At 43.9% G+C, this 20,112-nt stretch overlaps 2 protein-coding genes across 2 annotated transcripts in view; one reads left to right on the forward strand and one right to left on the reverse strand.

Annotated features, from left to right (window-relative positions):
* Positions 1-2,639: 2,639 nt before the first annotated feature.
* map1lc3b (microtubule-associated protein 1 light chain 3 beta) lies at positions 2,640-7,654 on the forward strand. The gene is given in 4 exon segments (NM_001252356.1): positions 2,640-2,848; positions 4,796-4,851; positions 5,392-5,498; positions 5,706-7,654. Coding segments are annotated over 4 exon segments (378 nt in total). The 5' UTR covers positions 2,640-2,808; the 3' UTR covers positions 5,881-7,654.
* Positions 7,655-7,747: 93 nt separating this feature from the next.
* The window catches only part of LOC106560938 (zinc finger CCHC domain-containing protein 14), a 39,666-nt gene continuing 27,301 nt past the window's right edge, over positions 7,748-20,112 (reverse strand). Inside the window, exons 10-13 of the mRNA XM_082957201.1 lie at positions 14,428-14,552; positions 12,092-12,247; positions 10,823-11,986; positions 7,748-10,690 (exon numbers count right to left, since the gene is read on the reverse strand). Of these exons, the coding sequence (XP_082813327.1) occupies positions 10,635-10,690; positions 10,823-11,986; positions 12,092-12,247; positions 14,428-14,552 (1,501 nt within the window). The 3' untranslated portion in view covers positions 7,748-10,634. The remainder of the gene's footprint in view (positions 10,691-10,822; positions 11,987-12,091; positions 12,248-14,427; positions 14,553-20,112) is intronic.

A 20,112-nucleotide genomic window follows, 5' to 3' on the forward strand; every position in this document is an offset into this window, starting at 1 on the left:
GACACGCATATACAAGAAGTCCTGAATGTTTATGACATTATCTGTAGCACAGAATAAAGCAGGAGGCTAATAACATGGTAACGGTATGGTCATAGTTACTCATCATGAAAATATTGTTCAATGAAGACACCCCTTCATTTCAGTCATTAAGCAGACGCTCTTATCCAGAGCAACTTATATACATTTTCATACTGGTCCCCCATGGGAATCAAACCCACAACCCTAGCATTACAAGCGACATGCTCTACCAACTGAGTCACACAGGACCCTTGTTTCAGAGTAATACACCACACCAGATCTGGGTTAAAATACTATTAAAGGTATTTTGAAATTACTTTCACACTTATTTCAAAGTTTGGATATTTTTTCTATGACAATACACCTAGTTGAATATTTGAAAATGTATTTTGGAAATACACTTGAAAAGAATTGGCATGTACTCAAAACACAGTGGGTTTTCTTCTTCTTAAAATACAAATATTTAAATATTCCAGTCCCATGCTGTCACGGATCCCTCCGGAACTTTCATTACGCACACCTGGCCCCTATTCCCAGTGATTAGTAATTGTATAAGTGTGCCCTTGGTTTACCAGTGTCCTGTCGCTTATTGTTACAATGTCTGTTGGGTCGTGTGAGTACCTGTGCTGTGTGTTTTGGCTTTCGTGCCATTGTGGATTGTGCAGATGATTACAGGTCTCGTCCTGTGTGTTAATCATTGTGCGCTTGTGTTATTTATTGGAGGTACTCCTCGCTCTTTTGTTTTGGGTTTCAACCCTGTGTTTTGTATAGTGTTTGTTTGGTACTCGTCCCCGTGCCTTTACACTGCACGCCGTAATTTGGGTATATATATATTTTTTAAATATATTACGCATTCCTGCTCCTGTCTCCCGAATCATTCATACTGACGTGACACATGCATTTAAACCCAGGTCTGTCTTGAACTCACTGAAAATCGGATTTCCCAGTGGCTGGCCCACCACCACAGAATGCACTGAACTAGGCTGATAGCTCAGTCCCAGTTTCCAGGTGTTTTGAGCACGACAGAAGTCATGCCACCACCATGGCCAATGTTGAATGTTTATCCTTTTAAGCTTGGAAAAGAGACCTAGACTTGGGACCACACAATAGCTGAATAGCAGGCTAGTGATTGCTTTGCAATGCTTGCTGTTAGCCACTGACTCCATCCAAACCACTCATTGTCGAATTTGTGATTTCCAACTTGTGTAATATTTATGGCCAATGAGCACCGATACATTTTATCTATAATTTCTCTTCATTATTTCTCTTCATATGACAACGATTAAACAGGATTAGCCAGTAGATTGTCGACTTGATTCATGATCATGACTGTTGCTTGCTAGCTACGATTTTGAAAGTATGATGTTGACATGATCAGTCCAATCAATGCTGCTGTAGATTTAACGTGATTTGACATCATTTTATCTGTGGCCAATGACCTTGAGCCTTCTTGGATGGGCACTTCTAATGTAACTCTATGGCAGCTAGCTCTACCCTTAGATTTGGCGGTGACGTAGTGTCCCCATGAGTGACAGAACACTGAGCCAATCACACAACTAGAGTATATTACCAACCCCTACGTATTAATGCCAAAATAGCATGCAAAACATGCATATCATTTTTTTGCTAGAAAGCTGGGGCTCTGCAAGAACAATTGTAAACTGCACAGGAAGAAGGGTTTGAGATTGCGGACTGTAAAAAGGGATCTTTGTTATCTGTTTTATTTCTGTATTTTCTGACAGCATAGACCTTATTGCCACTAATACCGTTCAGGCAGTGGTATTGTTCCTCTACTCTACTATTAAACCTGCTGTATCCAGCTCATTCACTCCCCCTGCTGGATTTAAAGGAATTGACTGCTGTAAGAAAATGGCAGGGGTCTCTGAGCAAATTCATACTTCAGGGAGAATGGTGGAGTATCTGAATATAGTCCATGTCCAGAAATAAACCCTACCTCCTAGGGCCTCTAAGAAGTTTTTGCCATATTGTTTATATCTATCCAGTTCCAGCACTTAAGGTGTACAAGGGCTGGTAGGGTTGTTCTGTATGCAACCTGTAGTTTAAATCTCACACAACATATAAACATATGTTTACATTGCCAAAGCAAGTGAAATAAATAAACAAAAGTGAAATAAACAATAAAAAATCTACAGTAAACATTACACTTACAAAGTTCCAAAATAATAAAGACATTTCAAATGTCATATGATGTCTATATAAAGTGTTGTAATGATGTGAAAATAATTACAAAGGGGAAAATAAATATAGTTTGTATTTCCAATGGTGTTTGTTCTTCACTGGTTGCCCTTTTCTTGTAGCAACAGGTCACACAGCTTGCTGCTTTGATTGCATACTGTGGCATTTCACCCAGTAGATATGGGAGTTTATCAAAATTGGATTTGTTTTCAAATTCTTTGTGGGTTTGTGTAATCTGAGGGAAATATGTGCCTCCGCTGGCTGGCCCACCACCACAGAATGTGGTGAGCTCGGTGGATAGATCAGTGCTTTCTGTGGTGGTGGTGGGGCAGCCAGCGGCAAATACGGAGCGTGGGTATTGGTCTCTCTCAGTGACGTCCAATATCAGCTGACTGGTTTGTTTCGCTATAGACTCCGCAGCAATCAGCAAAGAAGGAATAGCACAACATCAAAGGACTCAAATAACTTCTTATCGTTACAAAAAAAACGGGGCTTTGATCGCCCAAAAATCTATAGCACCCACATTTAAATATATTTTCAATTCATACAGGGATCTTTTGCCTCGTTTACAAAACGGTTTGACCTGCGTGAAATATGCCTTCAGAGAAGACGTTCAAACAAAGGAGGACATTTGGTATGTAGCCTATTAGTACAGCAAGTTTTAACATTGAAGGTGTCTAATTGTATAGATTATTTCGATTATTATCAAATGTAGTGGCTTCTTATTTCAGTATCAGCCTTTATTTGGAGAACAGATGGTTTCCCAATTTCCCCTAGTAGGCCTAGTGCCTGAATAGTTAAGCAGCTCAACTTCGATCAGAAGCCAAAGGCAATAAACAGTCTAAGTACAAATGGGAGATACTTTATTTTATCTATTATAAAATATAGGCCTCCACTTGGCTTTTCACAGCGACAAATTCGTGACAATTAAAGGTGGTAGCTGTATAGGCTATTGGATCTGGCTCATGTTATGCAACCCGAACAGACGGATTGCAAATATGGTGTTGTTGTGTTTAGTTTGTATGCTGTAGCATATAATGTATGTCTCTGTAAAATGTAAGCGTGTGGCAGCGAAACGTTAAATATATTATCGTGTGCTCAGCTTGTTTGTGACGAGATGTTAAAAAAATAAAAAACAAGTAGCCGATATTACTCTTGTCGAAAAGCAGGAAAGTGCGCTGCATGATTGGGGGATGGGACGTATTGCGTAGGTGAAAGGAAGGCCCAGGGGAAAGGGACAAAAACAAATGTCTTTAACCTCTGTGACTTTATCATGTAGGCCTAGACCTAGATAACACGACAATTCATATTTGGACGGTTAACTTCGCTTTCCGCAAATAGGCTTTTATGTCCGATACATTTTTTCTGAGATAAGGCGCCTTGTTTACTTGTATACTTCGCGACAGTTAGCTCTTTGGCGATAAAAGCCATGTAGCCAAAATATCGGTTAGTTACCATTTCCTGGATGAGTCTGCATTGGCGGCGAAGGTTTCATAGCTCTTTGAATTTGAAGTTGCCCAATTTTTGTCGTCACAGTAAAGTATCTGATGTCATGGCAAATTTCTTCAAAACATTTCAGACCAAACGTCAGTCTTCAACGTTTCCCCAAAAAATTGCGCAATATCACCACGTGAGATTGAGAGCACTGACTGAACACGTGCAGTGTCCCAAACTCAAAGAACATAAACATCTTACCAGGTACAATGTTGCTGTAACATGCTACTAGTTTACACTGCAGTAGTTACAACAGGAAATGTAGTTATTGCATTGGTTATTATATTATGGTAGTTATACATAAGTGAAATCTATGGGTTGGAAAGTGAAATCTAACATGTGTAAATTTAACCAGCTATATCAAAATATGTGGCTATGAAGTCATGAGTAGGCTTGATCTATGCGCTGAGGCTACAGATGTGAAATGTGTCCACTTTCACAATAACTTTTTTTAACAGGGTTTGTGAAAATAGAGATGGTGTTAACAAGCTTTTCATTTCCCTTCTGTTATATTTCTTTCCAAGTGTTGAGCAACATATTGGTACACTGACTGGTAGCCAGAGCTTCCTTGTTTCTCTAACTGCTCAGGCTTTTAACCGGTTAAATTGCAAGTTTGGGGGGATTTACATAAGAGAAAAGTGAGCTATGAGTCCTGTAAGCACCTGTTTCTCTAGTGTATTTCTGTATAGAAAGGCCACAATAAGAACATTTTTACTGGAGTAATTGGGATCAGGCAGTTCATCCTTCCAGGCATTTGTGTTATTGTTGTTTTTTCTGTCAGCCCGTCAGAACTAACCCAGACCAGGGTTTGAGTGGTAACAAAGGGGCCCAAGGCCTTATCTGGTGCCATGGAAACAGTCGTTTTGGCCTTGTTGCAAATGGTCATGGGGGTGCAAAGTTCAGGTGGGCTGGATTAGTGCCGATAATGTTCACTTGCTGTTTCGTTTAGGGTCTGAGTTTATTCAGCACCTGGTGGTTTGCTGCACAGATTGTATTGTGTAAACATAGGAGGTTTAAGATAACAGGCTACCATATATTTTCCCATTGATTTGTCATCTCACCTGTTCTTTCTTCCTTGTGTCCACAGAGCAGAGAGTAGATGATGTGAGACTGATTCGAGAACAGCACCCCAACAAGATCCCAGTTAGTATTACATCTATTGCCACAACAATCCTAATGTATACATGAACAGAAAATATTCCTCAATACAGACCCACCCTTGCTTCCCTCAACACACCGAGGGTATCCTCCCTAGTGGTTATTCTCATGAGGAATAGGTAGAAGGGTGTGGAACCATCTCTGTGTTAGCCATGTATCAGGACCCAAGCAGACCACATAGCAGATTGAATATCGCTCTAACGTTCCAACTGTTGCCTCGCTCCCCTCCTCCACCCAGATGTGCGCACACACACACACACACACACAGACACACAGACACTGAGAGCCTAACAAAGCCTCAGTTACACTACATGACCGCTTCCTGAGCCTTTCCTTTGTCTCTCCAGGGTCACAAAGTGCTGAGTAATGCCCCTCCCCCTCTGACTAACACTAGCTGTGTCTTGGTATTATCCCCTCCCCCTCTGACTAACACTAGCTGTGTCTTTGTAATGTGACTCCTCCAAGCATGGTGTAGCATGGGAACAGGGTGCTCTATAATAAGGCGTTTCCTCTGCTTCCTTTCAGGTCATCATCGAGAGATACAAGGGAGAGAAGCAGCTGCCCATCCTGGATAAAACCAAGTTCCTGGTTCCTGACCATGTCAATATGAGTGAGCTGATCAAAATCATCAGGTACAGGATGTTACATCATCCTCTCTTCTCTGTATTTACTGACATCACTTTATCAGCCATTTAATCACTAAAGCAAATTCACTTAGTTGATCTTACAAATCATTAAAAATAAATGTGAGGATCTAATATACTATCTACTCTCTTGTCTATCTGTGTATGTGAGGATAAGATGTGCTAAACTCTCTGTCTGTATGTTTGCCCCACTAGGAGGCGCCTCCAGCTGAACTCCAACCAGGCCTTCTTCCTGCTGGTGAATGGCCATAGCATGGTCTCAGTGTCGGCAGCCATCGCTGAGGTGTACGATCGCGAGAAGGACGATGATGGCTTCCTCTACATGGTGTACGCCTCGCAGGAGACCTTCGGAACCGTGACCCCCCAGTAACAGTCTCCCACCACCACACCATAGCTCGGACAATGATACCACTTTCTCCCTCCCTGATCCTTCGTTCCTAAATACAGACCGAACCCTTGCTTACAACCTTAGCCAAGACAATAGGAACCAGACAGACCTCTTCTCCCATGCCCTTAAGGGCCCCTTATAGATATTAAAAGTAATGTCCTGCACCTTCTCATACTCGTACTACCCATTACTCAAAACCTCTCCCCGTTCATCCATTACTCAAAACCTCTCCCCGTTCATCCATTACTCAAAACCTCTCCCCGTTCATCCATTACTCAAAACCTCTCCCCGTTCATCCATTACTCAAAACCTCTCCCCGTTCATCCATTACTCAAAACCTCTCCCCGTTCATCCAGCCATGTGTTTAGGAAAAGAGATTCAATAGTTATCTTTGGGTTGTTTGGTGTATAGAATGGATTAGTATAGCAGAGATGATTGCCAGTTCAGGTAGAGTTCGACTCAAACAATTTACAGCTTAAATCCCTGCTTGAGTTCAACATGGTTGAGTTCAGTTATACAGAAATCTCCATATTTTATTTTCCACTTGTTGTGTTTGCTAAACTTGAATGAGCTCAGTATTTTGGATGAAGCTTCAATCACAACAGCTGTTGAGAAATTTTCTAACAGTTTAGTTAAAGCGTTGAATCCAGTTTGACAGACATGGGACATACTACTTCCACAAGAACATGTTTCATCATGTGTTAAGTCTCCTATAATTGGTGACTCAGGCCAATAGTCTCAACCGCTGTGACAAAATGAGTGGTTCTTTTTCCTCTTTTTAGTCTTTCCTTTAGCAACTTGGTTGAATATTCTAGGCCAACTATAGGCTTCATTGTATTTACACAAGTATTTAAGGCTAACATGTTAATGTGCGTTCAGTTTAGCAGTTCCCCTCCCCTGTGTTGCTCTGTTGACCTACTTGATAAGGTTTGTGGGTTCAGAGTTTATTTTACTTGGCTCCTTTCAAAAAGTCAATAAAAATGAAGATCCTTTTTTTTTTTTTTATATATATATTTTTCCCCCCCGCGCTTTGTTGTAAACGTCTCCACGTAGAAGAGATGTTAGGGACTCCTGGTTAAAAAGGAAAAAAATGCTACCGAAAACCTGCTATGATGATTGTAATAAGAAATTTGCCTCCATGTACAGCATGATGATCGAATTGCACGCGTGTGAAAGGGTCACTGATGTGGGATAATGCTGATGTCAGAAGTAGGGTGTGGGGTTGGTGGCTGTTTTGGACTGGGCGGGCATCACGGCCGGGTCTGTCCACCAACCAACTGTCCATCCGTCCCCCTCCTAGACCTGCCCTAGGGCTCTGAACAGTACTCATCCCAGGGTGGCATCACGCTTTTAGAATATTCAATTTGTTTAATAGAGGGTTATTTACGCCTTTTATAATGTGTGCTGACTGTTGTGCTTTTCCTTCTCGCTGTCCTCTCAACTGTTGGAACTGTTTAAATGTTAGATGCCTTTTTATCTCCGAATTTTTGGCAGATAATCTTTCTTCTGTTTTTATTTAATGTGATGTTACTTCCTTGTACAAATGTCCATATGCTATACGTGTGTGTGTAATGAATACGAATGATTCTATGATCAGTTTGAGGGTTTAATAACAGAGGAATGATGCAGTTTTATCAGCCCAACGTTCCTCTGCATGTGCCGCTGTTTGCTGCTCTCATTCTTCATATTCACAGCAATATTACACAGCCTTTTATTGTATTTGTTGGTATTTTCTGAATAAAACAAACAGACTATGTAAAGGTATTCCCCATCTAGAACTCCTATCCTGACGTTTGAATTAGATCAAATACTGATCAGTGAGAAACATACATGTTGCCGTGAAAGGATGGAAACCGAAAACATTTTAATGTCTTTTACAATGTTTTTGATGCAGTATATAAAACAAACAATTCTTAACACACTACACCATACAATACAAAAATTGTACATAAAAATGAACAAGTGATATGCCCTTCAAGCTCAAATCGGCTTCAAAATAATACCAAATGTTTTAAAACTCCTTTTAAATGCACAAAATGTTTACTTGAGATCAAGCAACATGCATAGCTATTGACTAAGAAGATAGCTATGTTACATTGAAATAATACCAGCTAATTAGATTTGTCTTTTGGACAGGGGGGTGTCATGTATGTTTGACAACAACCTCATTGGAACCAAGTAAGGTGAACCAGTTCCAGAATCAAAAATATGGTGTCATTTTATTATGGCCATACATTTTCTTTAGTAAATGGTTGTACCATACAGGGTTGCTAAGGCATCCAGGATAAACAGCTTAGTGCACAAACATGATTTCCAATGGTCAATCATATCTTTCATTTGAATGATATAATGAAAACTGTTGGTTTACACACAATGTTTGCAGCATGAAACGGGGTGTATTCATTAGGCACAATGTAAAAACAAATGCACCACCAGAGAAATAATCATGTCTACTCTGTGACCGTGGTGCGTGCTAGTTCTGTATGTGGCGTACTGTTACAGTAATGTGCTCACTGTAAGCTCTATTACTCCCATGAGAACTAGACAGTACAGATGTGGTAAAAAGGTTTGACCACAAAGCTTTGACACTTTTTTTTATACAAAATACAACATTCCCTAGCATGCAATACTCTACAGATAGTCAGATACAATCCTTGATTGTGCCCTACAATTCCTTGATATTCGGTCCTCAGACCAGATCACATCCAGCAGAATAGAACTACTGTAAATCTGTTTCCTGTTTCAACCAAAGGATCCTGATTTTGTCAGTCTTAAAGAGCAACAGCCCCTAACAAACAACTTCTCATTTAGAAAACAGCCTATGTGGTATCAAAATGAGTCAGAAACATTTATTATACTGTCAAAATTGACTAAGTGTAAATAGGATAATTTTGGTCATAAAGTCAGTCTTGTCTAAAACAGAGTTTTGTAAGTGTTGTGGTCGTGACTGCATCACAATGTAAATTAAGGTTGGGTTTGTTTCAATCCTGCCCATGTGCCCACAGCTGACAGCACACAAGTAATCATCAATTCAGAGTGGAGCTGTACGCAACACAATTGTAATACCTGTGGTAAATTTGGGTTGACTTTGGATATCCCTATGGGGCTAGTTATGGACCATCTGTAAATTACACAATATACAAGGGACAATATGTAACAATTCCAATAGCTCCACATTTCAATGACTTAAAACATCAAACCAACTATAAATTGTAGAAATTCATATGCAAATATTGAAAGCATTTAATGAAAACGAAAAGTTCTGCAACATGAAAATATTGTCTAATTTATATTGTGTCATTTATTGACGGTCCCTAACTAGCCCAGAAGATAGGCTATCTAAAGTCAAATCAACTTTGCAGAGGTCGCGGAGAAGCTGGCTGAAGCAAATTGGCGAAATAATTTGGCTAACTCTTCCCACCTGCGAACACACACAAAAGACATCCACATCAAACCACACCCCAAAACCAACTCAGTTTGAATTCAGTCATGGCCTCTAGCATTTCTTAATGAGTCAAATCTAAAATGACGCCAAAGTAGGAAGTGCAGTTGCCCTTTAATGACCAATTTGAAGCAATCGGTGCAAGTGTTTATTGGTACATAAACATCATTTTCAACGAAATGTCCCTTATGACTGAATTGTGTCCTCCAGACCTGGCTAGGAACATTCCAGTGCAACACAACAAAACGAGAATAACTTGTCCATCCTTGAGGACTACGGTCCTCATGTCACACTCACATCCAATGGACTGGGACCAGCCGGTCTCATAAAAGTGCTTTCACATGCCACACCATTGTGGCAACTCAAGGACACATTCACTGACATTCAATATCAAATCTTTTTCAAAAAGGATCCTCTTACATAGCACCACCTCATCACATCAAATACAAGTGTTATAAAATCAAACATACATAAGCTTATACATACAACTAAAACCTACACACATTTCGACAATGATTATAAAATTAGACTGCTCCAACTTCTAAACGATTAAACAACACAAATATCAATGGCACATCTTAAAATCTAAACTAAGAATGCTCGCACCATTTCTTTCACCATTAATACCTGCACTGTATAGGGCAAAGTACCCACAGCGAATGATGTGTAGAATAAAGCACTCGTTTCTCTTCCTCTGTGTTTCTCACAGACCTGCTCTGTCCCAGAGGAGAAGGATTTGGTAGTCAGTCAATGTGCATTATTTGGCAGTCATATTATACTGTAAGTCTTTACATTCACACTTCAGCATCCTCTCAGATACATCCAACTGTCATCTCCAGAGCGACTTAAAAGGACATCTCTGCATACCGCATGTGTTGTTATGAAAGGTGTAAGTCTGTGGAGTTTGACCGATTGACTGAGTGAGGCTGAGGTGTGTACCAAGTAGTGTGAGGAGTATTGCATCATATTTTCAACTGTGGGTTTTGTACAGCTAAATCATTTCCCATTCGAAAATACTGTATACGCTCGGCCTCAGGGTTTAGACCTGACCATCTCTTGTATTTGGTATGATCAAAATCATATGTTACAGATGGACTGGGGTAAATAGCTCCTTCCAAACCGACTCCATGCTTTGACCTTCATCAGTCGAGTTAAGTGGCCTCAGGCCACCATTCATTCACCAATCATCAAAGTGTGTTCAAAGAGTCAAAGAGTTACTTAAATGAAAGGGACTCCTCCACCAGGAGGAGCATAAGGTGCTGATGTGCACAGGGGTCACAGGAGTTCCTTGTTCTTAGTCCCCAGAGTCCTGGCTGTCTGATTTGGGAGCATACTTCAGCCGGAACGTGCCTGCAAAACAAAATAACAATGGTGCGAAATATATCAAGTTCCCAAGAGGTTTCTGCAGATATTAAACGTATATATTTTTAATCACGGAATTACAATATCTATTTTAGTAGCTGTAAGGTTTCTGCTTTATACCTTGCTGAGCAGCGTCCATGGGTGGCTGCTTGCATTCCTGTGCCCGATGGCCGGTGACCCCACAGTTGTAGCAGGACAGGCTCCCTGGCTTCCTATGCCCTCCGTTCCCCACCCCCCCATGAGGCTTGTGCACGTTGGCACCGGCCCCCAGGAAGCCCTGCATGGGGGGCAGGATAAGCCCCTGCTGCCCCTGGGTGTCATGGCTGTGAGACATGCTGCTGTTGTAGAGGGGCGGTGCCACCAGGGGGTAGGGGAAGGGGGTGGCAGTGCTGCTCCCAGCCAGCAGGGGACTGAGGTGAAGCAGGGGCCCCAGGGGGAACACTGACGTCCCTGAGAAGGCGTGGTGGAAGTACCCTGCGTAGCTGGCCGGGAGGGCCCCGTAGGAGCCACAGTTCCCACTGCAGCCACAAGAGCTGCAGACGCAGACAGAGGCGTTAGGGGTGGAGCCAGAAGTGACAGCGTAGCTGCTGGTCTCCGTGGAGGTGGGACTGGAGCTGGGTTGGACAGCGGCGCTACTGTTCACACAGTAGGTGTTGCCTGGCACCGCTGCCATGGGAACACTGCTCGCGGTTCCCATGTGAACGCCACCCACAGACGGAAAAGCTAACTTGGAGGCAGGAGATGAGGAGGAAGAGGAGGAGGAGGCAGAAGAGTAGGGGTAGTGTCCAGTATGCCGTAGAGAGGGGGACACCTGCAGGTGTAGAGGGGGGTGTGAGACGTGGTGCAGGGTGTTGGAGGTTGTGGTGAGGGCAGAGCTGGTGTCCACCATCAAGACTGGAGGGGGGCGCAGCACAGTGACCCCAGAGGGCCCCCGGGGCCCAGCAGAGTCCTGGCGAAGGGGAGGGGACCCCATACTGTCCACACCCAGGCCAGGGAACACTCTCTCCAGTCGCACCCCAACAGCCACACCTGAACCCAGGGGCTTGGCACGCTCATCAGGGCAGAAGGGAGGTAGCCGGGGCTTACAGGGGGGACCCAGGATGCGTCCTGGTGAATGTAGGTTTAGGGAGGGAGGAGGGAGACTCATGTGGGAGGGGCAGGGAGTAGGATCATTCTGCACAGGCAGAACCTGAGCAGTGGGCCGACTAGGCCCTGTTGTAGCGGTGGGGTTTAGGAGAACGTAAGTCCTGTCCTTCTCTCCTAGTTCTAGTCCTGACTCCATACCTGGATAGGGACAGGATGACACAGAACAAAATGTTATCAGTGATATACCAACTTATTGAAGACCATTTCAGTTAGCATAATAACTGCTAAGGGAGATAGACTCACGTCTGTGTGGCTCCTTGGCCCTGTCGAAGGCCCCTTCCCGGGACAAAGACAGAGAGTGAGGGGTCATGGGGCTGGAGGGGGCGCTGGAATACCCTGAAGAGGAGCTGCTGTCCCGGGTGAGAGGGTGCACGCCCGTCTCTACCTCCACACACAGCTCTAAACAAAGAAACTGTAATCAATGAAGCTGAAAGTGTACAGTTGAAATTTACATACACATTAGCCAAATACATTTAAACTCAGTTTTTCACAATTCCTGACATTTAATCCAAGTAAAAATTCCCTGTCTTAGGTCAGTTAGGATCACCACTTTATTTTAAGAATGTGAAATGTCAGAATAATAGTAGAGAGAATGATTTCAGCTTTTATTTTTTCATCACATTTCCAATGGGTCAGAAGTTTACATACACTCAATTAGTATTTAGTAGGATTGTCTTTAAATTGTTTTAACTTGGGTCAAACGTTTTGGGTAGCCTTCCACAAGCTTCCCACAATAAGTTGGGTGAATTTTGGCCCATTCCTCCTGTCAGAGCTGGTGTAACTGAGTCAGGTTTGTAGGCCTCCTTGCTCGCACACACTTTTTCAGTTCTGCCCACAAATGTTCTATAGGATTGAGGTCAGGCCGCTCCAATACCTTGACTTTGTTGTCCTTCAGCCATTTTGCAACAACTTTGGATGTATGCTTGGGGTCATTGTCCATTTGGAAGACCCATTTGCGACCAAGCTTTAACTTCCTGACTGATGTCTTGAGATGTTGCTTCAATATATCCACATAATTATCCTGCATCATGATGCCATCTATTTTGTGAAGTGCACCAGTCCCTCCTGCAGCAAAGCACCCCCACAACATGATGCTGCCACCCCCGTGCTTCACGGTTGGTCCTTTGCTGTTCTTCTGGGATTGATTTGCACTTTTCCCACCAAAGTACGTTCATCTCTAGGAGACAGATCGCGTCTCCTTCCTGAGCGGTATGACGGCAAAGGATCTTGTGAAGATGCTGGAGGAAACAGGTACAAAAGTATCTATATCCACAGTAAAACAAGTCCTATATTGACATAACCTGAAAGGCTGCTCAGCAAGGAAGAAGCCACTGCTCCAAAACCGGCATAAAAAAGCCAGACTATGGTTTGCAATTGCACATGGGGACTAAGATCGTACTTTTTGGAGAAATGTCCTCTGGTCTGATGAAACAAAAATAGGACTGTTTGGCCATAATGACCATCGTTATGTTTGGAGGAAAAAGAGGGAGGCTTGCAAGCCGAAGAACACCATCCCAACCGTGAAGCACGGGGGTGGCAGCATCATGTTGTGGGGGTGCTTTGCTGCAGGAGGAACTGGTGCACTTCACAAAATAGATGGCATCATGAGGGAGGAAAATTATGTGGATATATTGAAGCAACATCTCAAGACATCAGTCAGGAAGTTAAAGCTTGGTCGCAAATGGGTCTTCCAAATGGACAATGACCCCAAGCATACTTCCAAAGTTGTGGCAAAATGGCTTAAGGACAACAAAGTTAAGGTATTGGAGTGGCCATCACAAAGCCCTGACCTCAATCCCATAGAACAGTTGTGGGCAGAACTGAAAAAGCGTGTGCGAGCAAGGAGGCCTCCAAACCTGACTCAGTTACACCTGATCTGTCAGAAAGAATGGGCCAAAATTCACCCAACTTATTGTGGGAAGCTTGTGGAAGGCTACCCGAAACGTTTGACCTAAGTTAAACAATTTAAAGGCAATGCTACCAGATACTAATTGAGTGTATGTAAACTTCTGACCCACTACGAATGTGATGAAAGAAATAAAAGCTGAAATAAATCATTCTCTCTACTATTATTCTGACATTTCACATTCTTAAAATAAAGTGGTGATCCTAACCGGATCTAAGACAGAGAATTTTTTACTAGGATTAAATGTCAGCAATTGTGAAAAACTGAGTTTAAATGTGTTTGGCTAAGGTGAATGTAAACTTCAGACTTCAACTGTAGTAGGCTACCTGCAGTACGTTGTAAGGGTCACGCTGAGAAGATGTAAGTCAGAGGAGGCTGGTGGGAGGAGCTATAGAAGGACGGCTCATTGTAATGGCTGGAACGGAATAAATGGAACAGTATCAAACACATCCAACATATGGAAACCATACATTTGACTCTGTTCCGTTTATCCCATTTCAGCCATTAAAATGGGCCCATCCTCTAGTGTACATGTTGAGGGATTGCCTATGTAAATAAATGTGTAGTTTACATGCCAACAGAGTACCGATCATGTCTTTGTGTAACCTTTATTCCAAATGTCAAGTTTACTTGTATAGAAATTATAACCGGTCAGCTGAGTTGCATACTGTACCTGTGTTGCTACTTGAGTAGACGTGTGCCACTGGGCCTATGTGGCTGGATGGAGTAACCCTGGCGATGCCACTGCAGGACACAGGGAACTGGGACATCATATACCTCTTCTCCATCTTCTCCCTACTGATAGGAACACAGTCAGTCATCACAGAAACATCTTTGTCATCTCCACATAGCGGACAGCCCCAGTATGATCTGGAGACAATAGCACTATTGAAACCCTAGAGGGTGCTCTAGTCTAGCCGTCAAGATTACAAAAGCACAGCATCAACACCCTCTGTTTCACCAACACACCAGCAACAAGTTGTGTGAGAAATAATTATTTGAGATGAACACCAGTGCCATGAATGTTACAGAGAATTGCTACAATTTTTTTTAACAACTTTTGAGTCAGTACTCTTACAAATACAGTACACGGAGGAGGACATATGACACATACACAATTTTGACAACTCACCATATTATATAGCTAGGGAAAATCGTGTTAATTTAGCTGCATTGCCAGGTGGAGAAAGAAAAACTGTCTTGACAGTGTAATGAGTGATCCCGAATAAGCTCCCATTACGCTCACTGATAGTCAGACAGATCTATGGAAAAGCACCTGAGGAACTTTCCACTTCCTGTCACCAACACACATGGTCATACCTGGCTAAACATGGCTAATGGAAACATGCTGATATTAGCTGTGGAAACAGGCTGATTGATAGTGTTCTCTCTCAGTACCACTCCTACGCTACAACAGGTGACTGGCTTTTCCATCCGATTTATTCTTTCCATCTTCCCTTTAGGTACAACTTATCTGGACTAACCAATCTACCCCACCGGAATGCTAGTTAACCATTGACAACCAAATTACCATTAATCTTTATACCATGACATCCCTTACAAAAAAAGATTGCAGTTACAGTGCAGTATAACTGCAGTTAGAGTGCAGTATAACAGCAGTTACAGTGCAGTATAACTGCAGTTAGAGTGCAGTATAATTGCAGTGATAGTGCAGTATATCTGCAGTTAAAGTGCAGTATAACTGCAGTATGCTGTGTCCAAAATAACAGTTTATTTTAATATGGTAATTTTGCAGTGTAACTGCAGTTACAGTGCAGCATAACTGCAGTTACAGTGCAGTATAACTGCAGTTCAACTGCAGTTCACTGTAGTTATTCTGCAATTATTGAGTCCAAAATACCACAGTCAACTGCAGTTACTGCACTTTTACTGCAGTTTAAAAACTGCAATATTCTTTTGTAAGGGATTGTTGAATACAAATTTCTGGCTTGAAGGGCATTCTAGAGCATTATTTTCTTATAACGCACGGTATATTTGCAATTCAATGAACATAGTTAATTTTTACATGTTTTGTTTGAGCTGCTTTGAAAGCCTTAGTGTAAAAGGGATAATCAACTGGTGGCTCTCAGGGAAATAATGCAGCTCCATGGAAGGTTAGTTCCACTCCGCTACCGCGTGTCGTTCATAATATTCCATAGAACACATAACCTCGTGTTGATTGTACCTTACATAAACACAATTGACAAATCTCCTGTGTTAATGTTTAATAAAATAAACAATCAACAGACGTACCTTTTCCAAATGCTACACAAACTATGAAGTATAACTATCTAAATAATACAATTATGAAACATTAGTTGTAAATAGAGTATTTTTCCATCTACCATCCATCTATCTATCCATCCATCCATCTACCCATCCATCTACCATCCACCCACCCATCCATCCACCCATCCACCCATCCATCCACCCATCTACCCATACGTCCATCCATCCATCCATCCATCTACCCATCTACCCATCCATCCATCTACCCACCCACCCACCCATCCATCTACCCACCCATCCATCTACCCACCCACCCACCTACCCACCCATCCATCCCTCCATCTACCCATCCATCCATCTGCCCATCCATCCATCTACCCACCCATCGATCTACCCATCCATCTACCCACCCATCCATCTACCCATCCATTTGTCTACCCACCCATCCGTCTACCCACCCATCCATCTACCCACCCATCCATCTACCCATCCATCCATCTACCCATCCATCCATCTACCCACCCATCCACCCACCCATCCATTTATCCATCCATCTACCCAATCATCCATCCATCTACCCATCCATCCATCCATCTATCCATCCATCCACCCATCCATCCATCTATTCATCCATCCATCTACCCATCCATCCATCCATCTACCCATCCATCCACCCATCTACCCATCCATCTACTCATCCATCCATCTACCTATCCATCCATCCATCTACCCATCCACCCGTCCATCCATCCACCCATCTACCCATCCATCCATCTACCCACCCATCCATCTACCCATCCATCCACCCACCCATCCATTTATCCATCCATCTACCCAATCATCCATCCATCTACCCATCCATCTATTCATCCATCCATCTACCCATCTACCCATCCATCCATCCATCTACCCATCCATCCATCTACCCATCCATCCATCCATCTACCCATCCATCCATCTACCTATCCATCCATCCATCTACCCATCCACCCGTCCATCCATCCACACATCTACCCATCCATCCATCTACCCACCCATCCATCTACCCATCCATCCATCTACCCATCCACCCATCCATCCATCCATCCATCCACCCACCCATTTATCCATCCATCTACCCAATCATCCATCCATCTACCCATCATCCATCTACCCATCCACCCATCCATCTATTCATCCATCCATCCATCTACCCATCCATCCGCCCATCTACCCATCCACCCGTCCATCCATCCATCCACCCATCCATCTACCCATCCATCCATCTACCCATCCATCCATCCATCTACCCATCCATCCAGCCATCCACCCATCCATCCATCTACCCACCCATTTATCCATCCATCTACCCATCCATCTACCCATCCATCCATCCATCTACCCATCCATCCATCTACCCATCCATCCATCTACCCATCTACCTATCAATCCATCCATCCACCCATCCATCTATTCATCCATCCATCTACCCATCCATCCACCCATCTACCCATCCATCTACCCATCCACCCATCCATCCATCCATCTACCCATCCATCCATCCACCCATCCATCCATCTACCCACCCATCCACCCACCCATTTATCCATCCATCTACCCATCCATCTACCCATCCATTCATCCACCCATTTATCCATCCATCTACCCAATCATCCATCCATCTACCCATCATCCATCTACCCATCCACCCATCCATCTATTCATCCATCCATCCATCTACCCATCCATCCGCCCATCTACCCATCCACCCGTCCATCCATCCATCCACCCATCCATCTACCCATCCATCCATCTACCCATCCATCCATCCATCTACCCATCCATCCAGCCATCCACCCATCCATCCATCTACCCACCCATTTATCCATCCATCTACCCATCCATCTACCCATCCATCCATCCATCTACCCATCCATCCATCTACCCATCCATCCATCTACCCATCTACCTATCAATCCATCCATCCACCCATCCATCTATTCATCCATCCATCTACCCATCCATCCACCCATCTACCCATCCATCTACCCATCCACCCATCCATCCATCCACCCATCCATCCATCTACCCACCCATCCACCCACCCATTTATCCATCCATCTACCCATCCATCTACCCATCCATTCATCCACCCATTTATCCATCCATCTACCCAATCATCCATCCATCTACCCATCATCCATCTACCCATCCACCCATCCATCTATTCATCCATCCATCCATCTACCCATCCATCCGCCCATCTACCCATCCACCCGTCCATCCATCCATCCACCCATCCATCTACCCATCCATCCATCTACCCATCCATCCAGCCATCCACCCATCCATCCATCTACCCACCCATTTATCCATCCATCTACCCATCCATCTACCCATCCATCCATCCATCTACCCATCCATCCATCTACCCATCCATCCATCTACCCATCTACCTATCAATCCATCCATCTATTCATCCATCCATCTATTCATCCATCCATCTACCCATCCATCCACCCATCTACCCATCCATCTACCCATCCACCCATCCATCCATCCATCTACCCATCCATCCATCCACCCATCCATCCATCTACCCACCCATCCACCCACCCATTTATCCATCCATCTACCCATCCATCTACCCATCCATTCATCCATCTACCCATCCATCCATCTACCCATCTACCTATCAATCCATCCACCCATCCATCTATTCATCCATCCACCCATCTACCCATCCATCTACCCATCCACCCGTCCATCCATCCATCCACCCATCCATCCATCCATCTACCTATCCATCCATCCATCTACCCATCCACCCATCCATCCATCCACACATCTACCCATCCATCCATCTACCCACCCATCCATCTACCCATCCACCCATCCATCCATGCATCCATCCACCCACCCATTTATCCATCCATCTACCCAATCATCCATCCATCCATCTACCATCCAGCCATCTACCCATCCATCCACCCATCCATCTATTCATCCATCCATCCATCCATCCATCCATCTAACCATCCATCCACCCATCTACCCATCCATCTACCCATCCACCCATCCATCCATCTACCCACCCATCCATCTACCTATCCATCCATCCATCTACCCATCCATCCATCCATCCATCCATCCATCTACCCATCCATCCATCTACCCATCCATCCATCTACCTATCCATCCATCCATCTACCCATCCACCCGTCCATCCATCCACACATCTACCCACCCATCCATCTACCCATCCATCCATCTACCCATCCACCCATCCATCTACCTATCCATCCATCCATCTACCCATCCATCCATCCATCCATCCATCTACCCATCCATCCATCCATCCATCTACCCATCCATCCATCTACCTATCCATCCATCCATCTACCCATCCACCCGTCCATCCATCCACACATCTACCCACCCATCCATCTACCCATCCACCCGTCCATCCATCCACACATCTACCCACCCATCCATCTACCCATCCATCCATCTACCCATCCACCCATCCATCCATCCATCCACCCACCCATTTATCCATCCATCTACCCAATCATCCATCCATCTACCCATCTACCCATCCATCTACCCATCCATCCATCCATCCATCCATCCATCCATCTACCCATCCATCCACCCATCTACCCATCCATCTACCCATCCACCCGTCCATCCATCCATCCATCTACCCACCCATCCATCTACCCATCCATCCATCCATCTACCCATCCATCCATCCACCCATCCATCCATTTACCCACCCATCCACCCACCCATTTATCCATCCATCTACCCATCCATCTACCCATCCATCCATCTACCCATCCATCCATCTACCCATCCATCCATCTACCCATAAACCTATCAATCCATCAACCCATCCATCTATTCATCCATCCATCTACCCATCCATCCACCCATCTACCCATCCATCTACCCATCCATCTATTCATCCATCCATCTACCCATCCATCCACCCATCTACCCATCCATCCATCCATCCATCCATCCATCTACCCATCCATCCATCTACCTATCCATCCATCCACCTACCCATCCACCTGTCCATCCATCAACACATCTACCCATCCATCCATCTACCCACCCATCCATCTACTCACCCATCCATCTT

This window comes from Salmo salar, chromosome 10 (assembly GCF_965601325.2).
Source record: "Salmo salar chromosome 10, fSalSal1, whole genome shotgun sequence".
In the NCBI taxonomy this organism is placed as follows: Eukaryota; Metazoa; Chordata; class Actinopteri; order Salmoniformes; family Salmonidae; genus Salmo; species Salmo salar.